The 18,676-nt window shown below is 41.8% G+C and overlaps 1 protein-coding gene across 1 annotated transcript; it reads left to right on the forward strand.

Annotated features, from left to right (window-relative positions):
- Window positions 1-240: 240 nt before the first annotated feature.
- NDUFC1 (NADH:ubiquinone oxidoreductase subunit C1) lies at window positions 241-8,427 on the forward strand. Its single transcript, XM_002745347.6, has 4 exons — window positions 241-333; window positions 884-987; window positions 2,781-2,858; window positions 5,529-8,427. The coding sequence occupies exons 1-3, from the start codon at window positions 267-269 to the stop codon at window positions 2,838-2,840; spliced, it is 231 nt and encodes a 76-aa protein (XP_002745393.1). The 5' UTR covers window positions 241-266; the 3' UTR covers window positions 2,841-2,858; window positions 5,529-8,427.
- The last annotated feature ends 10,249 nt before the right edge of the window (window positions 8,428-18,676 follow it).

Consider the following 18,676-nt stretch of genomic DNA (forward strand, 5'->3'; position numbering starts at 1 on the left):
TGATGAGTAGCCTTAGAGATGGGATGAAAAAACCCCAGAGGACAGAGGATAGGTAAACTTTCCTTTTCTTTTAATTACATTCTTCCTAATTCCACTTTTTAGACAGAAGGCTGAGGCCGGGGTGCTGGGGAACCTTGCCGTACTGGGATTCCAGTTGACACCCCGACGAAGCTTGGCTGCAGAGCCCCCGAGTCCCGCACTTCCGCCCGCCAGGCGGCGCTGGTTCTGACGCCGACTCCCGGAGAGACCAAGGCCGGCGACTTAAGATGGCGCTGTCTGCGTTGCTGCGTCCCTTCTCCCGGCTGCTGGCCCCTGCCAAGCTCCCGAGCCGCTGTGAGTGTCCCTCCTCTTGCAGGCCAACTCGACCCTCAGATTAACCCTCCTAAGACGGACCCAGCCCGCGGGTGCAGGACGCGGCAGCGGCCCGGGCTCGTCCTGCAGTGACCTTCGGCTGCCAGCTGCCCAGGCCTACTTCCCATCACCTGCCTCGTGCACTTATCCAAGTGCGACCTGACCACTCTTGGCCTTTGTAAATGGACTTTGGGTCCCTGCCTTTCCCAGCTCTGCACGTTCGGTCCCGTAGACAGGGAGAGGAGACACCCTCCCCGGGGCGCCCCCTAGCGCACTCCGGAGTCGTCTGAGGGTCTGCAAGCCCTTAAACGAGGCTTTGAAGGCGTCGGGCAGGACTGGTGCGACCTGTCTAATTCTGCCAGTGGCCCTAGGCGAGTTACTTGACCTCTCTGAACCTCTATTTCCTTGGCTGTTTAAGTGGGTGATGGGTGAGTTGAACGGAGAGTTAAACGCGATAATACGCCCATAGATATTAGGGTTTTTTCCCTACAAGGCAGTAAATTACAGATTTACAGACACTCTGCCCTTTCAGCTTCAGCGCGGTCGAAGTTCTACGTTCGAGACCCTCCGAATGCCAAACCTGACTGGCTGAAAGTTGGGTTGTCCGTGGGCACCAGCGTCTTCTTGTGGGTCTATGTAAGTACTTTACTACCGGATGTCGTGAGACTATGCCAACATAGTAGGAGAATGAGATAGCATTGCGAGATTGGTGCTGTTACGTTGTATGGCAGTGAAACTCTACTAGCAGGAGGATATTTATATAATCGCTGATAACATAATTATCCGTAAGGAAAATCCCAAGGACTAAAAAGAAATTAAGATTTCGGCAACATTGAAAAAGTGTGATGGGACTGAAATTTCTGTTACTGTTTCTTAACATGATTTTGTAAGGAATAGCAGTTTTACTAAATAGTAATTATACTTTATTAATGAGAATTGAGGCTGATTGGAGTTCTATGAAGGCAACTTTTTCAGATGCTGTACAAAGTTGTACAAACCAGCGGTGTGCAAGTGTACAAATTGAATCCCAGTAGACTTCCAAAACATTAGGTTTTAATCAATGTTTGTTTAAATACTCTGTTGGAAATTGTACTTAGCATGTAGTGACCTTTTTAAAAATTTTTTCACGTCACATGCTTCACACATAAACTTGTATTTAATCATTTCAACAACACTATGTGGTACCTACTATTGTTGACCCGTTACAGATAAGAAACACACTTGGAGAAATTAATTTGCTGAACTCAGTTCTCCTGACTTCAGAAGCCACAGTATCCCGTAGACCACTGTGAAACACTGCCTCTCTAGAGATAAAATTATTTTTTAAAGTTAAATTATCTGCTATATTAATATTTAAAATTTTATTTATTATCTAATGGGTCTGGGGCTTCCTCAACTGGCCCCCAGGTCTTAGATATTTTAATTTTTCTTGTTAAAGTGGTTCAGATTTTTGATTAGGAAAGGGATGAGAGATTTTGAGTCGCTTACAACTTAATAGTAACTCGTCTTTTTTAATAATACTGCTTATAATAAATTTTATACATTTTTAATTTAAGGTTTATTCTAACAAGATGCTTGATTACTGCTGAGAACACTAGTGATTGAACTTGGATCTTTGATTGCCATGAATGTCATTGTATATAAACTATTTTTCCAGTTGCATATTCTATCAGACAGTGGTTCTAAAAAAATGTGACTGTCCTCCATGACATCTAAGTAATACACACACAGTTTTGTGGTGGGATTGGTCGTTCAATCAAGGTATCACACTTCTAATATTAGAAGCATAACAGGAATCACCAACCAGCCTGGATCCCATTTAATAAGCAAATTCTGCTGTATCATGTTGCTTTACCCCTGATAAGGCATTTCATTACATTTATTACCCACCAAATGAGAAAAATTTTTTGGCAGTAGTTGAATTTAAATTTTGGCCAGGCATAGTGGCTCACATCTGTAAGCCCAGCACTTTGGGAGGCCGAGGTGGGTGGATCACCTGAGGTCAGGAATTTGAGACCAGCCTGGCCAATATGGAGAAACCCTGTCTCTATTAAAAATACAAAAATTAGCCAGGCGTAGTGGCGGGTGCCTGTAATCCCAGCTACTGGGGATATTAAGGCAGGAGAATCGCTTGAACCCAGGAAAAGGAGATTGCAGTGAGCCTAGATCATGCCATTGCACTCCAGCCTGGGCAACAAGAGCAAAACTCCATCTCTAAATAAATAAATAAATAAAATTTTAAGGGCTCCCTTCTCAAATTTAGTATGTCAGATTGTGGTGATCAAGTGTATACCATTCCTGGTTTTTGAACTTTTGGATCTCTTAGCCTTTTATTTCTAACCAGAATAGTTATTTTTTCTCTTCTTAATCATCTTACAAAATATAAGTATCCAGGAAGATTACATTTCTAATTTTAACTTTATTTGTAGCTCATCCGAAAACATAATGAATATATTTTAGAGTACAAAAGAAGAAATGAACTGGAATAAACTTGAAATACTAATACAGTAAGTATACAAGTTTACTGGATGAATAGATAATGCAAATTAACTTGACCTCTTTTTTAAATACTGAAAAACAATCTTGTTGTTTGTTTTGTATTAGGTTTATACATTTTGGCACCCATATTTCTGTCTGTGACAAATTTATAAATTTGTAATACCTTGCCTCAAGCAGTTGGTTTGGGGGGTTTTTGTTTGTTTGTTTGTTTCTTTGTTTGTAGACCTGTTTGCTAGGCTGGTCTCAAACTCCTGGCCTCAGATGATCCTATCTCTTCAGCTTCCCAAAGTCTTGGGATTATAGGCATGAGCCCTTTTGCTGGCCTCAAGAATCTTTTAGCAGAATCTTTTTTTTTTTTTTTGAGACCGAGTTTCGGTCTTGTTACCCAGGCTGGAGTGCAATGGCGCGATCTCGGCTCACAGCAGCCTCCACCTCTTGGATTCAAGCAATTCCCCTGCCTCAGCCTCCCAAGCAGCTGGGACTACAGGCGTGCACCACCATGCCCAGCTAATTTTTGTATTTTTAGTAGAGACGGGGTTTCACCATGTTGACCAGGATGGTCTCAATCTCTTGACCTTGTGAGCCACCGCGCCCAGAGCAGAATCATTTTTAATCGTTAATCTTTTACTCTGTTCAAAGAAAGATATGTTTAAGAATGAAACCATAATCACATTATTTTCCTAAATCTAATAGTGCTTTACACCTTGTTTTCATGGCTCTTACAACAAATTATTATTCTTTGTGTGTGTTTTTCTTAATATCTGTTTGCTATATCCCACACTCGAGTATGAATTCCATGAGAACAGAAACCTGTTTTTAATTGTTTATTCAGCAACTTATTCATCTTGTCCATTTAGAGTTTAATATTTGTAGAAGTGATGAATGTATAAGGGCAATTTATTTTTAAATGTTTTTCTGCATGACTATTTCATTATGATTGTCACTACAACTAATATCCAATTGGACAGTTCCTGGTAAAAACCTAGTTATCAACAAAATAGCATATTCTGCATGGTCTAGGATTTAAAAGAGAAAGTTTATGTATATATAATATATACACCTGGCTGGGTGTAGTGGCTCATGCTGGTAATCCCAACACTTTGAGAGGCCTTGAGGCAAGGAATTTGAGACCAGCCTGGCCAACATGGTGAAACCCCATCTGTACTAAAAATACACAAAAACTAGCTGAGCATGGTGGTGCACGCCTGTAGTCCCAGCTACTTTGGGAGGCTCAGGCACAAGAATTGCCTGAACTCAGGAGGCGGTGGTTGGGAGGTTGCAGTGAGCCAAGATTGGGTTGCTGCACTCCAGCCAGCCCGGGTGGCAGAACGAGACTCTGTCTCAAAAATAAATAAATAATTTAAAAGTATATACACCTGGCCAGGCATGATGGCTCATGCCTGTAATCCCAGCACTTGGGGAGGCTGAGGTGAGTGGATCACCTGAGGTCAGGATTTCAAGACAAGCCAGGCCAACATGGTGAAACCGCATCTCTACTAAAAATACAAAAAATTAGCTGGGTGTGGTGGCAGGCACCTGTAATCCCAGCTATTCAGGAGGCTGAGGAAGGAGAATTGCTTGAAATCAGAAGGCGGAGGTTGCAGTAAGCCGAGATTGTGTCATTGTACTCCAGCCTGGGCAACAAGAGCAAAACTCCATCTCAAAAAATAATAATGAATATATATATTTTTATATATATATATCTAATAGCTATGTATCAAATATATATATAAGTATACCATACATATATATGGTGTATTTCTGAAACGCTTATTTTAAAATCCTATATTCTTTTTTTTTTTTTTTTTGAGACGGAGTTTCGCTCTTGTTACCCAGACTGGAGTACAATGGCACAATGGCACAGTCTCGGCTCACCGCAACCTCTGCCTCCTGGGTTCAAGCAATTCTTCTGCCTCAGCCTCCCGAGTAGCTGGGACTACAGGCGCACACCACCATGCCCAGCTAATTTTTGTATTTTTAGTAGAGACGAGGTTTCATCTTGTTGACCAGGATGGTCTCAATCTCTTGACCTTGTGATCCACCCCCCTCGGCCTCCCAAAGTGCTGGGATTATAGGCGTGAGCCACCGAGCCCGGCCTAAAAATCCTATATTCTTTTATAAGTGAAGAGTCACTTAAAAATCTCAGGTTTTGTGACTGGGTTGATTAACGTTAAGTAACTTATATCTGCTGTATAATAAACATAGTGATCAACAAACTATCCTTTGTTTTCCATATTTTATGACTCTGAAACTCAGCTCTTTATGGTTGATTTTCCAAATCGTTTGCCTTTTTTCTATAAGTACCCTGCCCATTTTACTACTCCAAACAGCCAATCAAGAGATTAAAAAATGAGGCTGGGCTTGGTGGCTTATGCCTGTAATCGCAGTACTTTGGGAGGCCAAGACAGTGGGATAGCATATGCCCAGGAGTTCAGGGAACTCTACCAAAAAAAAAAGAGGTAAAAATGAAATAGGCATTTAAATACAAACCAGATGGTTTTTGCTATTCTTTTATAGTTAACGCAAAATATTTTTTGTTAAAATAAGGTATTGCTACTCTTTGTGGGTTTCTTTTCTAGACTTTTTCTGATGCTCTAAGATGAATTATTCAGAGTATTTTAATTTTAATATTACTTCTGCTGGCTAATGCTATATATTTTTTTCTTTCTTCATTATAGGTATGCTCCATATAGTGACTGTAGTTGTTTCTCTGGATTTACCATCTGTCGAATTGTAAATGTGAGAAAAAAGGTTATATGTGACTATATACGAATGTGAGAAAAAAGGTTATATGTGACTATATACGAAGTCAGCATTTGTATTTTGCATCATTAAATGAAAATATATAAAAAATGCTTCTGTATTATTCAGATAAAGCATATTGTGACAACTTGTAGAAAATGTTCATTCTAAGGTACATTAATAGAAGTATTTCAATATGGAAGGAACCATCTGATGACAAGGTCAGTGATAATTAAGGACATAGATTCAAAAATCAGGATTTACTCTTGTATCACCTTTACTTTTTTTTTTTAATGGTCAAAGGTGATGACTTTTTTTTTTTTTTTTTTAAGACAGAGTCTTGCTCTGTCACCCAGGGTGGAGCTCAGTGGCACGATACTGACTCACTGCAACCTCCACCTCCCAGGTACAAGTAATTCTCCTGCCTCAGCTCCTGAGTAGCTGGGACTATAGGCGCTTGCCACCACGTCCCAGATAATTTTTGTATTTTTAGTAGCAATAAGGTTTCACCATATTGGCCAGGCTGGTCTTGAACTGCTTGACCTTGTGATCCACCCACTTGGCCTCCCGAAGTGCTGGCATGAGCCACCACCCCTGGTCATCACCTTTTAATTTCTGATCTGAACATTTAGTATATTATGAAGACAGAACTACCTTAATACTCAAAATACATAGGATCACAAAGATTGTTTTCTCTAGAGGAGTCATTTTGGTGAGTTAGAAAGGAAGGATGAATCCTGTTACCAGAGTTTTTTCTAACTCTCTGAATTTGAATGATTTTCATGAGGGTGACTACTTTTACTCACTGTTATGGCAACACAAAATTTGTTGTCTTTTTTGCTAATAGGACGTTAAGCCTATGATTTAGTAAACTTTAACTCTTGATTATTTTTAGGGGAGTTATTTGTTTGGGGCTTCTTTTTGAGACAGGGGCTTGCTCTCAGGGTTAAGTGATTCTCTCACCTCAGCTTCCTCAGTAGTTGGGACTACAGGGGTGTGCCACCATGCCCAGCTAATTTTTTTTTAGTTTTAGTAAAGACAAGATCTCTCTATGTTGCCCAGGCTGGTCTCCAACTCTTGAACTCAAGTGATCTTCCCACCTCAGCGTCCCAAAGTGCTGGGATTACAAACACGAGCCACCTCACCCAGACTCTTGATTTTTAAAAAGAGGGTGGAGGATTAATAGACAATTTAAAATTATATATTTGACTTCCTCAGTAGGAGCACCAACTCCTTGAGCAATAAAAAAATCCATGTGTAACTTTTGACTCCCCAGAATCTTAACTATTACCAGATGCTGTGGTGTGTTCCTGTAGTCCCAACTACTTGGGAACCTGAGGCAGGAGGATCTCTTGAGCTCAGCAGTTCTGGAATATAGTGCGCTATGCTGATTGGGCTTCCTCACTAATTTTGATATCCATATGGTGACCTCCCAGGAACAGGGGGCCATCAGGTTGCCTAGGGAGGGGTGAACCCGCCCAGATCAGAAACAGCTGGTCAAAACTCCCATGCTAATCGGTAGTGGGATCACGCCTGTGAATAGTCACTACACTCCAGCCTTAGCAACATAGCAAGACCTCATCCCTTTAGAGGAAAAAAAAAGTGTCTGTGTGTGTGTATAAACCGTTGGGTCTCATAAATAAATTAAAAAATTTAAAAAGCTATTAATATCCTATTGTTGACTGAAAAACTTACCAGTAACAGTCAAGTTAACACATATTTTATATGCTATATGTGTTATATACAGCATTCTTACAATAAAGTAAGTTAGAGAAAATAAAGTGTTCTTTAAAAAAAAAATCCTTGGGCCAGGCGTGGTGACTCTACCCTGTAATCGTAGCACTTTGGAACACTGAGGCAGGCAGATTACTTGAGCTCAGTTCAAGACCAACCTGGGCAACATGGCAAAATCCCATCTCTACAAAAAAATTAATACAAAAATTAGTCAAGCCTGATGGCTAATGCCTGCAATCCCAGCTACCTGTGAGGCTGAGACGAGAATCTCTTGAGCCTGGGAAGCAGAGGTTGCACTGAGCCAAGAAACCACTGCACTCCTTAAGGAAAACATAATTACTATTCATTGAGTGGAAATGGATCATTATAAAGGTCTTCATCCTCATCATCTTCACACTGAGTAGGCTGAGGAGGAAGAGGAAGAGTCGGTCTTTCTGTCTTGGGTGGAAGAGGGAGAAGAAAATTCTGCATAAGTGAACCCATGCAGTTCAAAGTCATGTTGTTCAAGGGCGAACTGTACTTCATTTGACCCTCAGGAAAGCCCTTTTCCCTTTTTTTGAGACTGGATCTCCTCTCGCTCAGGCTGGAGTGTAGTGATACGATCACAGCTCACAGCCGCCTGGATCTCTTGGGCTCAAGTGATCCTCTCATCTCAGCCTCCCAAGTAGCTGGGACTACAGGCCTTTGCCACCAGATCTCGCTAATTTAAGTTTTTGGTAGAGATACGGTCTTGCTATGATGCTCAGACTGGTCTCTAACTTTTGGGCTCAAGCAATCTGCCGGCCTTCATTAAGTTGTAATGTTGACATTTATCCTGAATTATGTTGTTGGGCCCAAGGTAATCACAAGGTCCCTATAAGTGGGAGAGGGAGCACAACAATGTGTCAGAGTGATGTGATGTGAAAGTCTTCTTTGCCATAGCTTCTTTGAAGATAACAGCCAAGGTATCTCAGGAAAATAAATTCCCCAATAGAGGCTGCAAAAAGGAACACAACCCTGCTAGCACCTTGACTTTAGCCCACCTGTATCAGATTTCTCACCTACCAAACTATAAGATAATACCTTTGTGTTGTTACAATAAAAAAGTTGTTATAGCAACAATGTGAAGCTAATGTGATTTGTCACATAGTAACAGAGTAAGAGTGCAAGTACCAACTCTGAATTCAGGGCTCTTTTCACTAAAACACTTAAAAATTCACATCTCTAAAGGGAATAGAAAACTAAGACACTTGAAATTTTGGAAACGTACAGCCTTAGTTGGTGGAAATAAAGTACACCTTAATAAACAGAACTTACTGTAAAATGGGCTTTGAGAATATAGCTACGTGTGTTGTGTGGACCCTTACCTTTCTTTTTTTCTTTTCCTTGTCTTGGCACAACTGAGGATGGACCTTCCTCTTGATTATGCCCCTTTAACTCCAGGGAGCCATTCATGGAAGACCAGCGCTACCCAAAAGAACTTTCCAATGATGGAAATGTTCTGTCTGTGCTGTCCAGTACAGTAGCAACTAGCCCCTTGTGGCTATTAAGCATTTGGAATGTGATTAGTGTGACTGAATTATTAGTTTTATTTAATTTTAGTGGGGTTCATTTGTTTGTTTTATTGTTGTTGTTGTTGTTGTTGTTGTTGTTGAGGCAGAGTCTCACTCTGTCGCCCAGGCTGGAGTGCAGTGCAATGGTATGATCTCGGCTCACTGCATCCTGTGTCTCCTATGTTCAAGCAATTCTCCTATCTCAGCTTCCCGAATAGCTGGAATTATAAGTGCCCACCACCACGCCTGGCTAACTTTTTGCATTTTTAGTAGAGACGGGGTTTCACCACATTGACCAGGCTGGTCTCGAGCTCCTGATCTTAGGTGATCTGACCACCTCAGCCTCCCAAAGTGCTGGGATTACAGGCATGAGCCACTGCGCCTGGCCTTAATTAATTTTAAATACATATTTGTTATTACATTTAAGAAAAAAATGTTTTGTAGAGACAATGTCTCACTATCTTGCCCAGGCTGGTTCTCACACTCCTGGGCTCAGGCAGTCCTCCTGCCTCAGTCTCCCAAAGTGCTGGATGAACAGACGTGAGCTACTGCCCCTGGCCTAACTTTAATTAATTTAAATAGCTAGATGGAGCTGGTGGCTGCTGTAATGAACAGCACCACCTAGTGTTGTGCCACACAGCAGTCCTGGTAAAAATGCTTCCTAAATTAAATAATTGAAACCTAACTCAAACTATGTATTTTTTAAAAACAACTGTGAGTGTAGACAATTGTAAGTATACACAACTCACCCCAAGAATAGGAGTAAACCTGAGCCCAAGAATAATTGAAGCCTGGGACCCAAATGTCACTAAGACTCGCTCTTGACTCAGCTACCTGTGCATCTGCCTTATCTTTTTGGCACATGGTCCTTCTCTTCCTCAATCCACATTGTAAAGAGAAAGCCACAGCAAATGTCTCCTGAGTTACTTCTCAATTCAAGAGAGTAGCTGGACTGCGCAAGTATCATTTTGATTCTAAAATCCACAAAGGAATTTAGAGTTACCTCTGGTCAAGGAATGATTCTTTCAGTAATAAAAGAGTTTCCAGGCTGGGCACGGTGGCTCACACCTGTAATCCCAGCACTTTGGGGGCCAAGGCAGGTGGATCACAAGGTCAGGAGATTAAGACCATCCTAGCTAACACAGTGAAACCCCATCTCTCCTAAAAATAAAAATCAGCCAGGCGTGGTGGCACGCACCTGTAGTCCCAGCTACTCAGAAGGCTGAGGGAGGAGAATCGCTTGAACCTGGGAGGCAGAGGTTGCAGTGAGCCGAGATTGCTCCACTGCACTCCAGCCTAGCAACAGAGCAAGACTCCATCTCAAAAAAAAAAAAAAGTTTCCATATAAAGGAAGATGCAGACAAAATCATATTTCAAGTACAGTCAGTTTAATAGATCAAAATCAGGTAAACCTTTCTTCAGATTTAATGTGTCTATGAGGTAGTCACACTTAAATTGCCTTGGAAAAAACAGGCTGTGTGTAAACTAAGTTTCTGGTATAAGAAGTTGTGGGTTAAATTGTTTCCCCCAAAAGAGATATGTTAAGATCTCAACCCTGAGGTTGGGCATAGTGGCTCATGCCCATAATCCCAGCACTTTGGGAGACTGAGGCGGGCAATCACCTGAGGTCCAGAGATGGAGACCAGCCTGACAAACATGGAGAAACCCTGTCTCTACTAAAAAGACAAAATTAGCTGGGCGTGGTGGCACATGCCTATAATCCCAGCTACTGAGGAGGCTGAGGCAAGAGGATCGCTTGAACCCAGCGGAGGTTGTGGTGAACTGAGATAATACAATTGCACTCCAGCCTGGGCAACAAGAGCGAAACTCCATCTCCAAAAAAAAAAAAAAAAAAAATCCCAACCCCCAGTACCTCAAAAAATGATCTTAATTGAAAATAGAGTCATTGCAGATGTAATCAGTTAAGATGAGTTCATGCTAGAGTAGAGTGGGCCCTTAATACAGCATGACTAGTTTATTTAAAAGAGACACATAAGGAAAAGATGGTCATGTGATGACAGAGGCAGAGATTGGATGAATCTACGACCAAGGATTGCCAGCAAACAGCAGAAGCTCGAAAAGGCAAAGAAGGATTCTCCGTTCTTAAAAATCACAAGATCTACAAGTTTGGAAATGGAAACTATTTCTTTTAAAGGATTACGGCTTACACGGTGGCCATCCTATAGGCTGGGAAGTACAGCCTCTAGCAGAGTCCAGAGACAGGCACTTTGGAGGAGAAGGGATTGAGGTAGAGCTTTATGAACAGTTGGCTAAGCACTCATATTCAATAGGTTACAGGGGAGCTATGAATATTCACAAAGGTAGTTGTTTTAGTCTGTTCTCACATTGCTATAAAGAGCTACCTGTTGGCCGGTTGTGGTGGCTCACACCTGTAATCCTAGCACTTTGGGGGGCTGACACGGGAAGATCACCTGAGATTGGGAGTTCGAGACCAGCCTGAACATCATGGTGAAACCCCATCTCTACGAAAAATACAAAATTAGCCAGGTGTCATGGCATATGCCTGTAGTCTCAGCTACTCAGGAGGCTGAGGCAGGAGAATCTCTTGAACCTGGGAGGCAGAGTTTGCAGTGAGCCAAGATCACACCATTGCACTTTGGCCTGGGCAACACAGCAAAACTCTGTCTCAAAAAAAAAAAGAAGAGGAAAAGAAAAGCTACCTGTGACTGGGTGATTTATAAAGAAAAGAGGTTTAATCTGCTCACAGTTCTGCTGGCTATACATGATTCTGCTTCGAGAGAGGCCTCAAGAAACTTAACAATTACGGTGGAAGGCAAAGGGGAAACAAGCAGTTCTTTACATGGCCAGCAGGAGATAGAGAGAGAGAGAGGAGAGAGTGAGTGAAGGCAAAGGTGCTACAGGCTTTCAAACATCCAGATCTTGTGAGAACTCACTATCATGAGAACAGCAAGGGGGAAACCCACCTGCACGATACAATCACGTCCTACCAGGTCCCTTCCCCAACATTGGAGATTACAATTCAACATGAGATTTGGGTGGGGACACAGAGCCAAATGATATCAGTAGTTCTGATGCATGCATATTGACCAAACATGCATGTAACATACAACTTACATTCACTTTGGAGTGGAGACTTAACATTTAAATGTATTGCCAGGCATGATGGCTCACACCTGTAATCCAAGCACTTTGGAGGCTGAGGCGGGCGGATCACCTGAGGTTGGGAGTTCAAAACCAGCCTGACTAACATGGTGAAATCCCGTTTTTTGTTTTTTGTTTTTTTTAAAAAAGAACATTTAAATGTGTTATAATTAGGCCCTATATGTCAAAAGATCTTTTTAGGATATGAAGGCACTGAAGTGCTCAGTATCTGTAAACAGGCCAGACCCAGTCCTTGGTCTTTTTTTTTTCCTAAGAAAAAAAAAGAAGCCACCGTGCCCGGCCTTCTTTTTTTCCTAAGAAATTTGGCCTTGCAGTGCAGTGGTGCAATCAGCTTACCGCATCCTTGAACTCCTGGGGTCAAGGGATTCTACTACAGGTGGGTGCTACCACACCCTGCCAATTTTCTTTTTCTTTTTCTTTTCCCTTTTTTTTGACAGAGTCTTGCTCTGATGCTTAGGCTGGAGTGCAATGGGAGGATCTTGGCTCACTGCAGTCTCCGCCTCCCGAGTTCAAGCGATTCCCCTGCCTCAGCCTCCCAAATAGCTGGGACTACAGGCATGTACCACCACACCTGGCTAATCTTTTGTATTTTAGTAGAGACAGGGTTTCACCATGATGACCAGGATAGCCTCCATCTCCCGACCTCGTGATCAGCCTGCCTCAACCTCCCAAAGTGCTAGGATTACAGGCATGAGCCACCGTGCCCGGCCTTCTTCTTCTTTTTTTCTTCAATAGAGAGGCAGTCTCGACATCTTGCCCAGGCTAGGCTTGAGTTGTTGGGCTCAAGTGATCCTCCTGCCTTGGCCTCCCAAAGTGCTGGGATTACAGGCATGAGCCACCACACTAGCCTGGTGGTTTTATCAGGAGAAGGTTACTGAAATCAGTCTCTCACCCAATCAAAGCTGTAGTTATGGCTTGTGTAACAGGGGGTCAGTTAGTGTCTGGTGATGAGCTACAATTGTTTTAATATTCCTTATCTGGAGACCAGTGCTTGTTTAGCTGCTAGAGAAAAAAAAAAAAAAAAAAACACCTTATGGAAGTTAGAACAGCTTATTCTTTTAAGTGGAGGTGTGATCTCCACTTAACCCTTGCCTCACATGACCTTAACTCCTGTTTATAATTTGGTATCTTATTGCCACAAAGAGTCTATTCCATCAATTTTAGGATCTCTATTATAACATTTATGCTGGCCAGTTACTATATCTAAAGTGCAAAAGGTAGTGGATATAATGAGGGATATCTGACCTCCCATCCCATCATTCCCGGGAACTCAGTTTTTAAGGTTTTTCTTGGGTCCCCTTGGCCAAGAGGAGCTCTATTCAGTTGGCAGGGAGCTCAGGATTTTATTTTTAGTTTATATCCCTTATGGGTTTCAGAGAGGGAATGGCCCTGCCAACATCTTCATTTCAGACTTCCATGCTCCAGAAAACTGTTAGAGAATAAATTGTTTCAAACCATCCAAGTTTGTATCCTTGGGGAAATATTACAGAAGTGTTAGAAAATCTGATGTTTATTTTGCTATGGAAGAGATAGTTAATAGATGGGGAGAGTACTGAGTGACTTTCAAGAATACCCTGAGAAATGGCTATCTTGATTATCTTTTCTCCTTCACTTTAAGAAGTTTAAGCTATGAAAAAGATGCTTATCAGGACTTTCTTAACTGCTTGCCAGTTTGTCCTCCTAATTACTCCTCTAAATTGTTTCAGTTTGTGTCAGTATTTATCTCTCAACTGTGTAGACAATAGCCTAAGAACTGAGTGCTCAGAAAAACTGAGCTGATTTTTCTTTGAAATCTAGGAAACCACCCAGAATTTGAAAATTTATTTTAGTTATATAGCACTTAAGCCTTTAGAGTATAATTAATATAATGTTTTCAAGACTAATATAATCTTTGTCAATAATCACAGTTAGATGGAGGTCATCTAAGGTAAGCTGAGTTATCTCTGACTCTAAATTCTTGTTTTTCCAACAAAATGAAGAAAAATTTCAAGATGTGCTCAAGGGCAGCATTATGAACAGTATGACTAATAGGAAACTATTGGCTGAGCCTTACAGAGTCTTCACAAAGATCCATTAAATTTATCTGGGTTTGGAAGAAACAGCTTGCTATGGAGTGAATTTGACAACTCAAAGGCATATCCTCTCTTGGAAAATGTTTCCTCAAGATTTGAAAAGAATTTGCCATCCAAATGGAAAGCCACAGGAGCAAATGAGTAGATAGAAATTCTCTTCAACTTGAAAGGCACGAGCTTTTAGCTAAGGAAAATAATCTGGAGAAGTGGCACTATTTATCTCATAGTTCTTTTATATCCCAGCTGGTATGGCCACATTCAACCTAGAGAGTGTGATAAGCTCCCCCTGGACCTTATCATCTGATAAGAGATGGTGGAATACAATGAAGCTCGCCATGTGCTACACTGAAAGCAGCAGAGTGTATCAGGAGAGACTTGAGCTTCATCTTAGGCTGGAAGTCAGAATCTAGCACTGCCTCCTCCAACTTGCTGAGCACATTTCATATCCTTTTTATTGTTTTACTTTATTTTGTACATTTCATATCTAATGTGCCTTCTTTTTATTTTTCAAAAAAGAAACAGATTTTATTATTATTTTTGAGACAGAGTCTTGCTCTGTTGCCCTGGCTGGAGTGCAGTGGTGCGATCTTGGCTCACTGCAACCCTCACCTCCTGGGTTCAAGCAATTCTCATGTATCAGCCTCTGGAATAGCTGGGACTACAGGCATGCACCATGAAAACTGGCTAATTTTTGTGTTTTTAGTAGAGACAGGATTTCACCATGTTGGCCAAGATGGTCTCCAACTCCTGATCTCAAGTGATCCACCTGTCTCCACCTCCCAAAGTGCTGGGATTACAGGTGTGAGCCACTACACCCAGCCTTTTCTTTTCTTTTTGAGAGACAGGGTCTTACTCTGTTATCCAGGCTGGAATGCAGTGGCTCTATCATAGCTCACTGCAGCCTTGAAATCCTGGGCTCAAGTAATCTTCCCACCTCAGCCTCCGGAATGGCAGAGACTACAGGTGCATGCCAGCATACCTGGATAATTAAACTTTTTTTTTTTTTGTAGAGATGGGATTTCACTATGTTGTCCATGCTGGTCTTGAACTCCGTGGCTCAAGCCATCTTCCTGCCTCAGCCTTCCAAAGTGTTGGGATTACAGGCATGAGCCACCATGCGCAGCTCCTAATGTGCTTTAAAGGTTTCATCTACCCTGTGAATAAATGAATTATTCACATTTTAGTCAGTCCAGCAAATCAGATCAGGTATATGATTTCCAGATGCATACCCTTAACTACAGTATTATACTACGTCAATTTTTTTCATATGTAATATAGGGATAATAAGCATTCCATTCACCTACTCTTAAGAACTGGTAAGTAGCCAGGTGTAGTGGCTCACACCTGTAATCTCAGCACTTTGCAAGGTCAAGGCTGGCACATCACAAGGTCAGGAGATGGAGACCATCCTGGCTAACACAGTGAAACCCCCATCTCTCCTAAAAATACAAAAAATTAGCCGGGCGTGGTGGCATGGTGTCTGTAGTCCCAGCTACTTGGGAGGCTGACGCAGGAGAATCACTTGAATCCAGGAGGCATAGGTTGCAGTGAGCTGAAAGGTTGCACCACTGCACTCCAGCCTGGGTGACAGAGTGAGACTCTGTCTCAAAAAGAAAAAGAAAAAGAATTGGTAAATAAATGTGACAATGCCTTGGGAAAAGTTTTTAAAGCCCTATATACATGTATGTTATTTTTACATTAAATCAATTTGATTTTGGCCAAAGCCCTTATTACATTTATTATTTATATCTGATGAGAGATGTATTTGTGATCACTAACCTCAATGACAGACTTGCCAGCTAGACCTGAGAAAAGGTGTTGGTTCCGTGTCTCTTTAACCTGAAACTATAACCTCTGTGATAGCAGAAATCTGATTTTGCTCATTGTAGAACCTCCAAAACGGTGCCTATCACATAATCGATATTGATATGTATTTGTGAGATAAATTATAATGAATCTTTGTCATCTATCACAGTTTCTATCCTTCTTGTTTGAGACTGGATCTTGCGGTGTAGCTCAGGCTGGAGTGCGATGGCCACAATCTCCACTTACTGCAGCCTAGACTTCTGGGGCTCAAGTGGTCTTCCCCCCTCAGCCTCCCAAGTACTGGGACCACAGGTGTGCACCACCATGCCTGGCTAATTTTTGCTATTTTTTTGTAGAGACAGGATTTTGCCATGTTGGCCAGGGTGGTCTCAAACTCCTGGGCTCAAGCAATCCTCCACACCCAAAGTGTTGGGATTACAGGTGTGAGCCACTGTGTGCGGCATTTCTTTTTTTTCGGGACAGGGTCTCGCTCTGTTGCCCAGGTTGGAGTGCAGCAGCATAATCTCGGCTCACTGCAACCTCCACCTCTCAGGTTGAAGTGATTCTCCTGCCTCAGCCTCCTTAGTACCTAGACTTATGGGTGCCCCCCAGCATGCCTGGATAATTTTTTTTTGTATTTTTAGTAGAAATGGGGTTTCACTATGTTGGCCAGGCTGGTCTCAAACTCCTGACCTCAGGTGGTCTGCCCACCTCAGCCTCCCAAAGTGCTGGGATTACAGGTGTGTTTTGTCCAGCCTCTTCGTAAACATTTTAAGATTCTTATATAGTTTGACTGAGGTTGGGTGGCTTCTATGGAACCTGAGGGTGATGCAGAGACCTCAGACTATTCCAGGCCCTGAGTCTACAATTGAAAGCTGAAGGAATGTCTAAAAGAGTGTTTTGGGAGCCTTCACCATTTACAAGTATTTACTCAGAAAGAATACTTTTTTAACCCTGCTTTAGAATGTAATGCTTATAACATAGTAAATAACAATATGATGCATCCATTCATTCATTTAAGTACATTTACTGCCTTTGACTATTTTCTGTCCACGGCAACCAAGTAAAAATTCCGTCCTAGGCCGGGCGTGGTGGCTCAATCCTGTAATTCCAGCACTTTGGGAGGCCGAGGTGGGTGGATCACGAGATCGAGACCATCCTGGTTAACATGGTGAAACCCTGTCTCTACTAAAAATACAAAAAATTAGCTCGGCATGGTGGCGCATGCCTGTAATCCCAGCTACTTGGGAGGCTGAGGCAGGAGAATTGTCTGAACCAAGGGGGCGGAGGTTGTGGTGAGCCGAGATTGCACCATTGCACTCCAGCCTGGGTCACAAGCGAAACTCTGTCTCAAAAAAAAAAAAATTCCGTCCTAAGTGCACCAAAAAAAGAATGAGCCATAGTAGGTAGACAGATGTAGTTTCATTGTCAATTTGCCCTAGCTGCTAGTAGTTCATTAAACATTCTACACCGGCAGTGGGATAGCTAATCATTAGTTGCCAGAGGATGTGTACTTGATGGTGGTCAAATGTAGCAAACATTCAAATAATCTGTGTTTTGCTATTTCCAGGACTACCAACTTCTTGATGAAGGGTCTGGGTATCTAGCCCCTTCTTGTGCTGCTTGGAAGTCTAAACTTGACCCTTCATTAACTACAGATCACATCATTGCCCTTGTTAAGTGTTTAATCACTAGGGATAGTTAACTCTCTTACTGAGTATCGAAAAATCAATCGGATCATTGGCTTGTATTCTTCATATAAGAATATGTTAAATATAATTATAATGGGGTTCAGGACTATAACTTCTGAGAAATGTTTTTACATAGCAAATGAACAAGTATTGTGCCTGTTACATGTAAACAGAACTTTAAGCTAGAAGTATTATGTTCATGTCCTTTTTGTTTTTTTAATTCTTGACCACCAGTAAATCCTTGAACATTCTCACCTACCACCTGATAGTGTCATTTGCTAAAGGGAGTAATTGCCACCTCTCTCAGAGGGTTGCAGTGAAAATTAAAAGAGATAGTAAATGTAAAATTGCTTTATAATCTGTCAAGTGCCAAACACACATACCGGGATTATTATAGTAGGAAATGGTGTCTTCCAAAGAGTCATCATTCAGACAATGTTATAAACGTGATAAATTATTGGTTTCTATATTCAACCCATGACAAGTTTTTGTAGCCATGATGAGGCAGAAGAAACTAATAATTTAGAATTTTCGGTTGATGTGGTTTTGTTTGTTTGTTTGTTTGTTTGTTTTGAGACAGGGTCTTGTTCTGTCACCCAGGCTTGAGTGACAAGCCATTTTGGCTTGCTGCAACTTCTGCCTCCCCGGTTGAAGTGATTCTCCTGCCCCAGCCTCCCTAGTAGCTGGGACTACAGGCACACATTACCATGCCTGGCTAATTTTTGTATTTTTAGTAGAGAAGGGGTATCACCGTGTTGCTCAGGCTGGTCTTCAACTCTTGACCTGAAGTGATTCACCTGCCTCAGACTCCCAGAGTGCTGGGATTATAGATGTGAACCATTGTGCCCAGCTGTTATGTGGAAATATTAATTTCACATCCCATAGAGGAATATACAGTGTTTTTGGAGTTTATATTTTAAACACATTGTAACAGTGAATGTCTAGAAATTCAACCATTGTCTGGAGATTTTCTTACAATTCTGAGCTTCTCCCAGTGCATTAATGGAAGGCTGAGGCTACCCCTTTGCTCTTTACTTTTTGTTTTTTTAGCATCTGGTGAATTTATTCAGCATACCCACAGGCATTATCTTTATGCTTTCACACA

The sequence above is a fragment of the Callithrix jacchus genome, chromosome 3 (genome assembly GCF_049354715.1).
Source record: "Callithrix jacchus isolate 240 chromosome 3, calJac240_pri, whole genome shotgun sequence".
Classification (NCBI taxonomy): Eukaryota; Metazoa; Chordata; class Mammalia; order Primates; family Cebidae; genus Callithrix; species Callithrix jacchus.

What these genes read in the sequence shown, in the direction of transcription:
- NDUFC1 (XM_002745347.6), top strand. Translation starts at nt 267, where the DNA reads ATGGCGCTGTCTGCGTTGCTGCGTCCCTTCTCCCGGCTGCTGGCCCCT. An exon ending in TGCCAAGCTCCCGAGCCGCT is followed by an intron (nt 334 to 883) that starts GTGAGTGTCCCT and finishes CTGCCCTTTCAG; the next exon opens with CTTCAGCGCGGTCGAAGTTC. An exon ending in GCGTCTTCTTGTGGGTCTAT is followed by an intron (nt 988 to 2,780) that starts GTAAGTACTTTA and finishes CTTTATTTGTAG; the next exon opens with CTCATCCGAAAACATAATGA.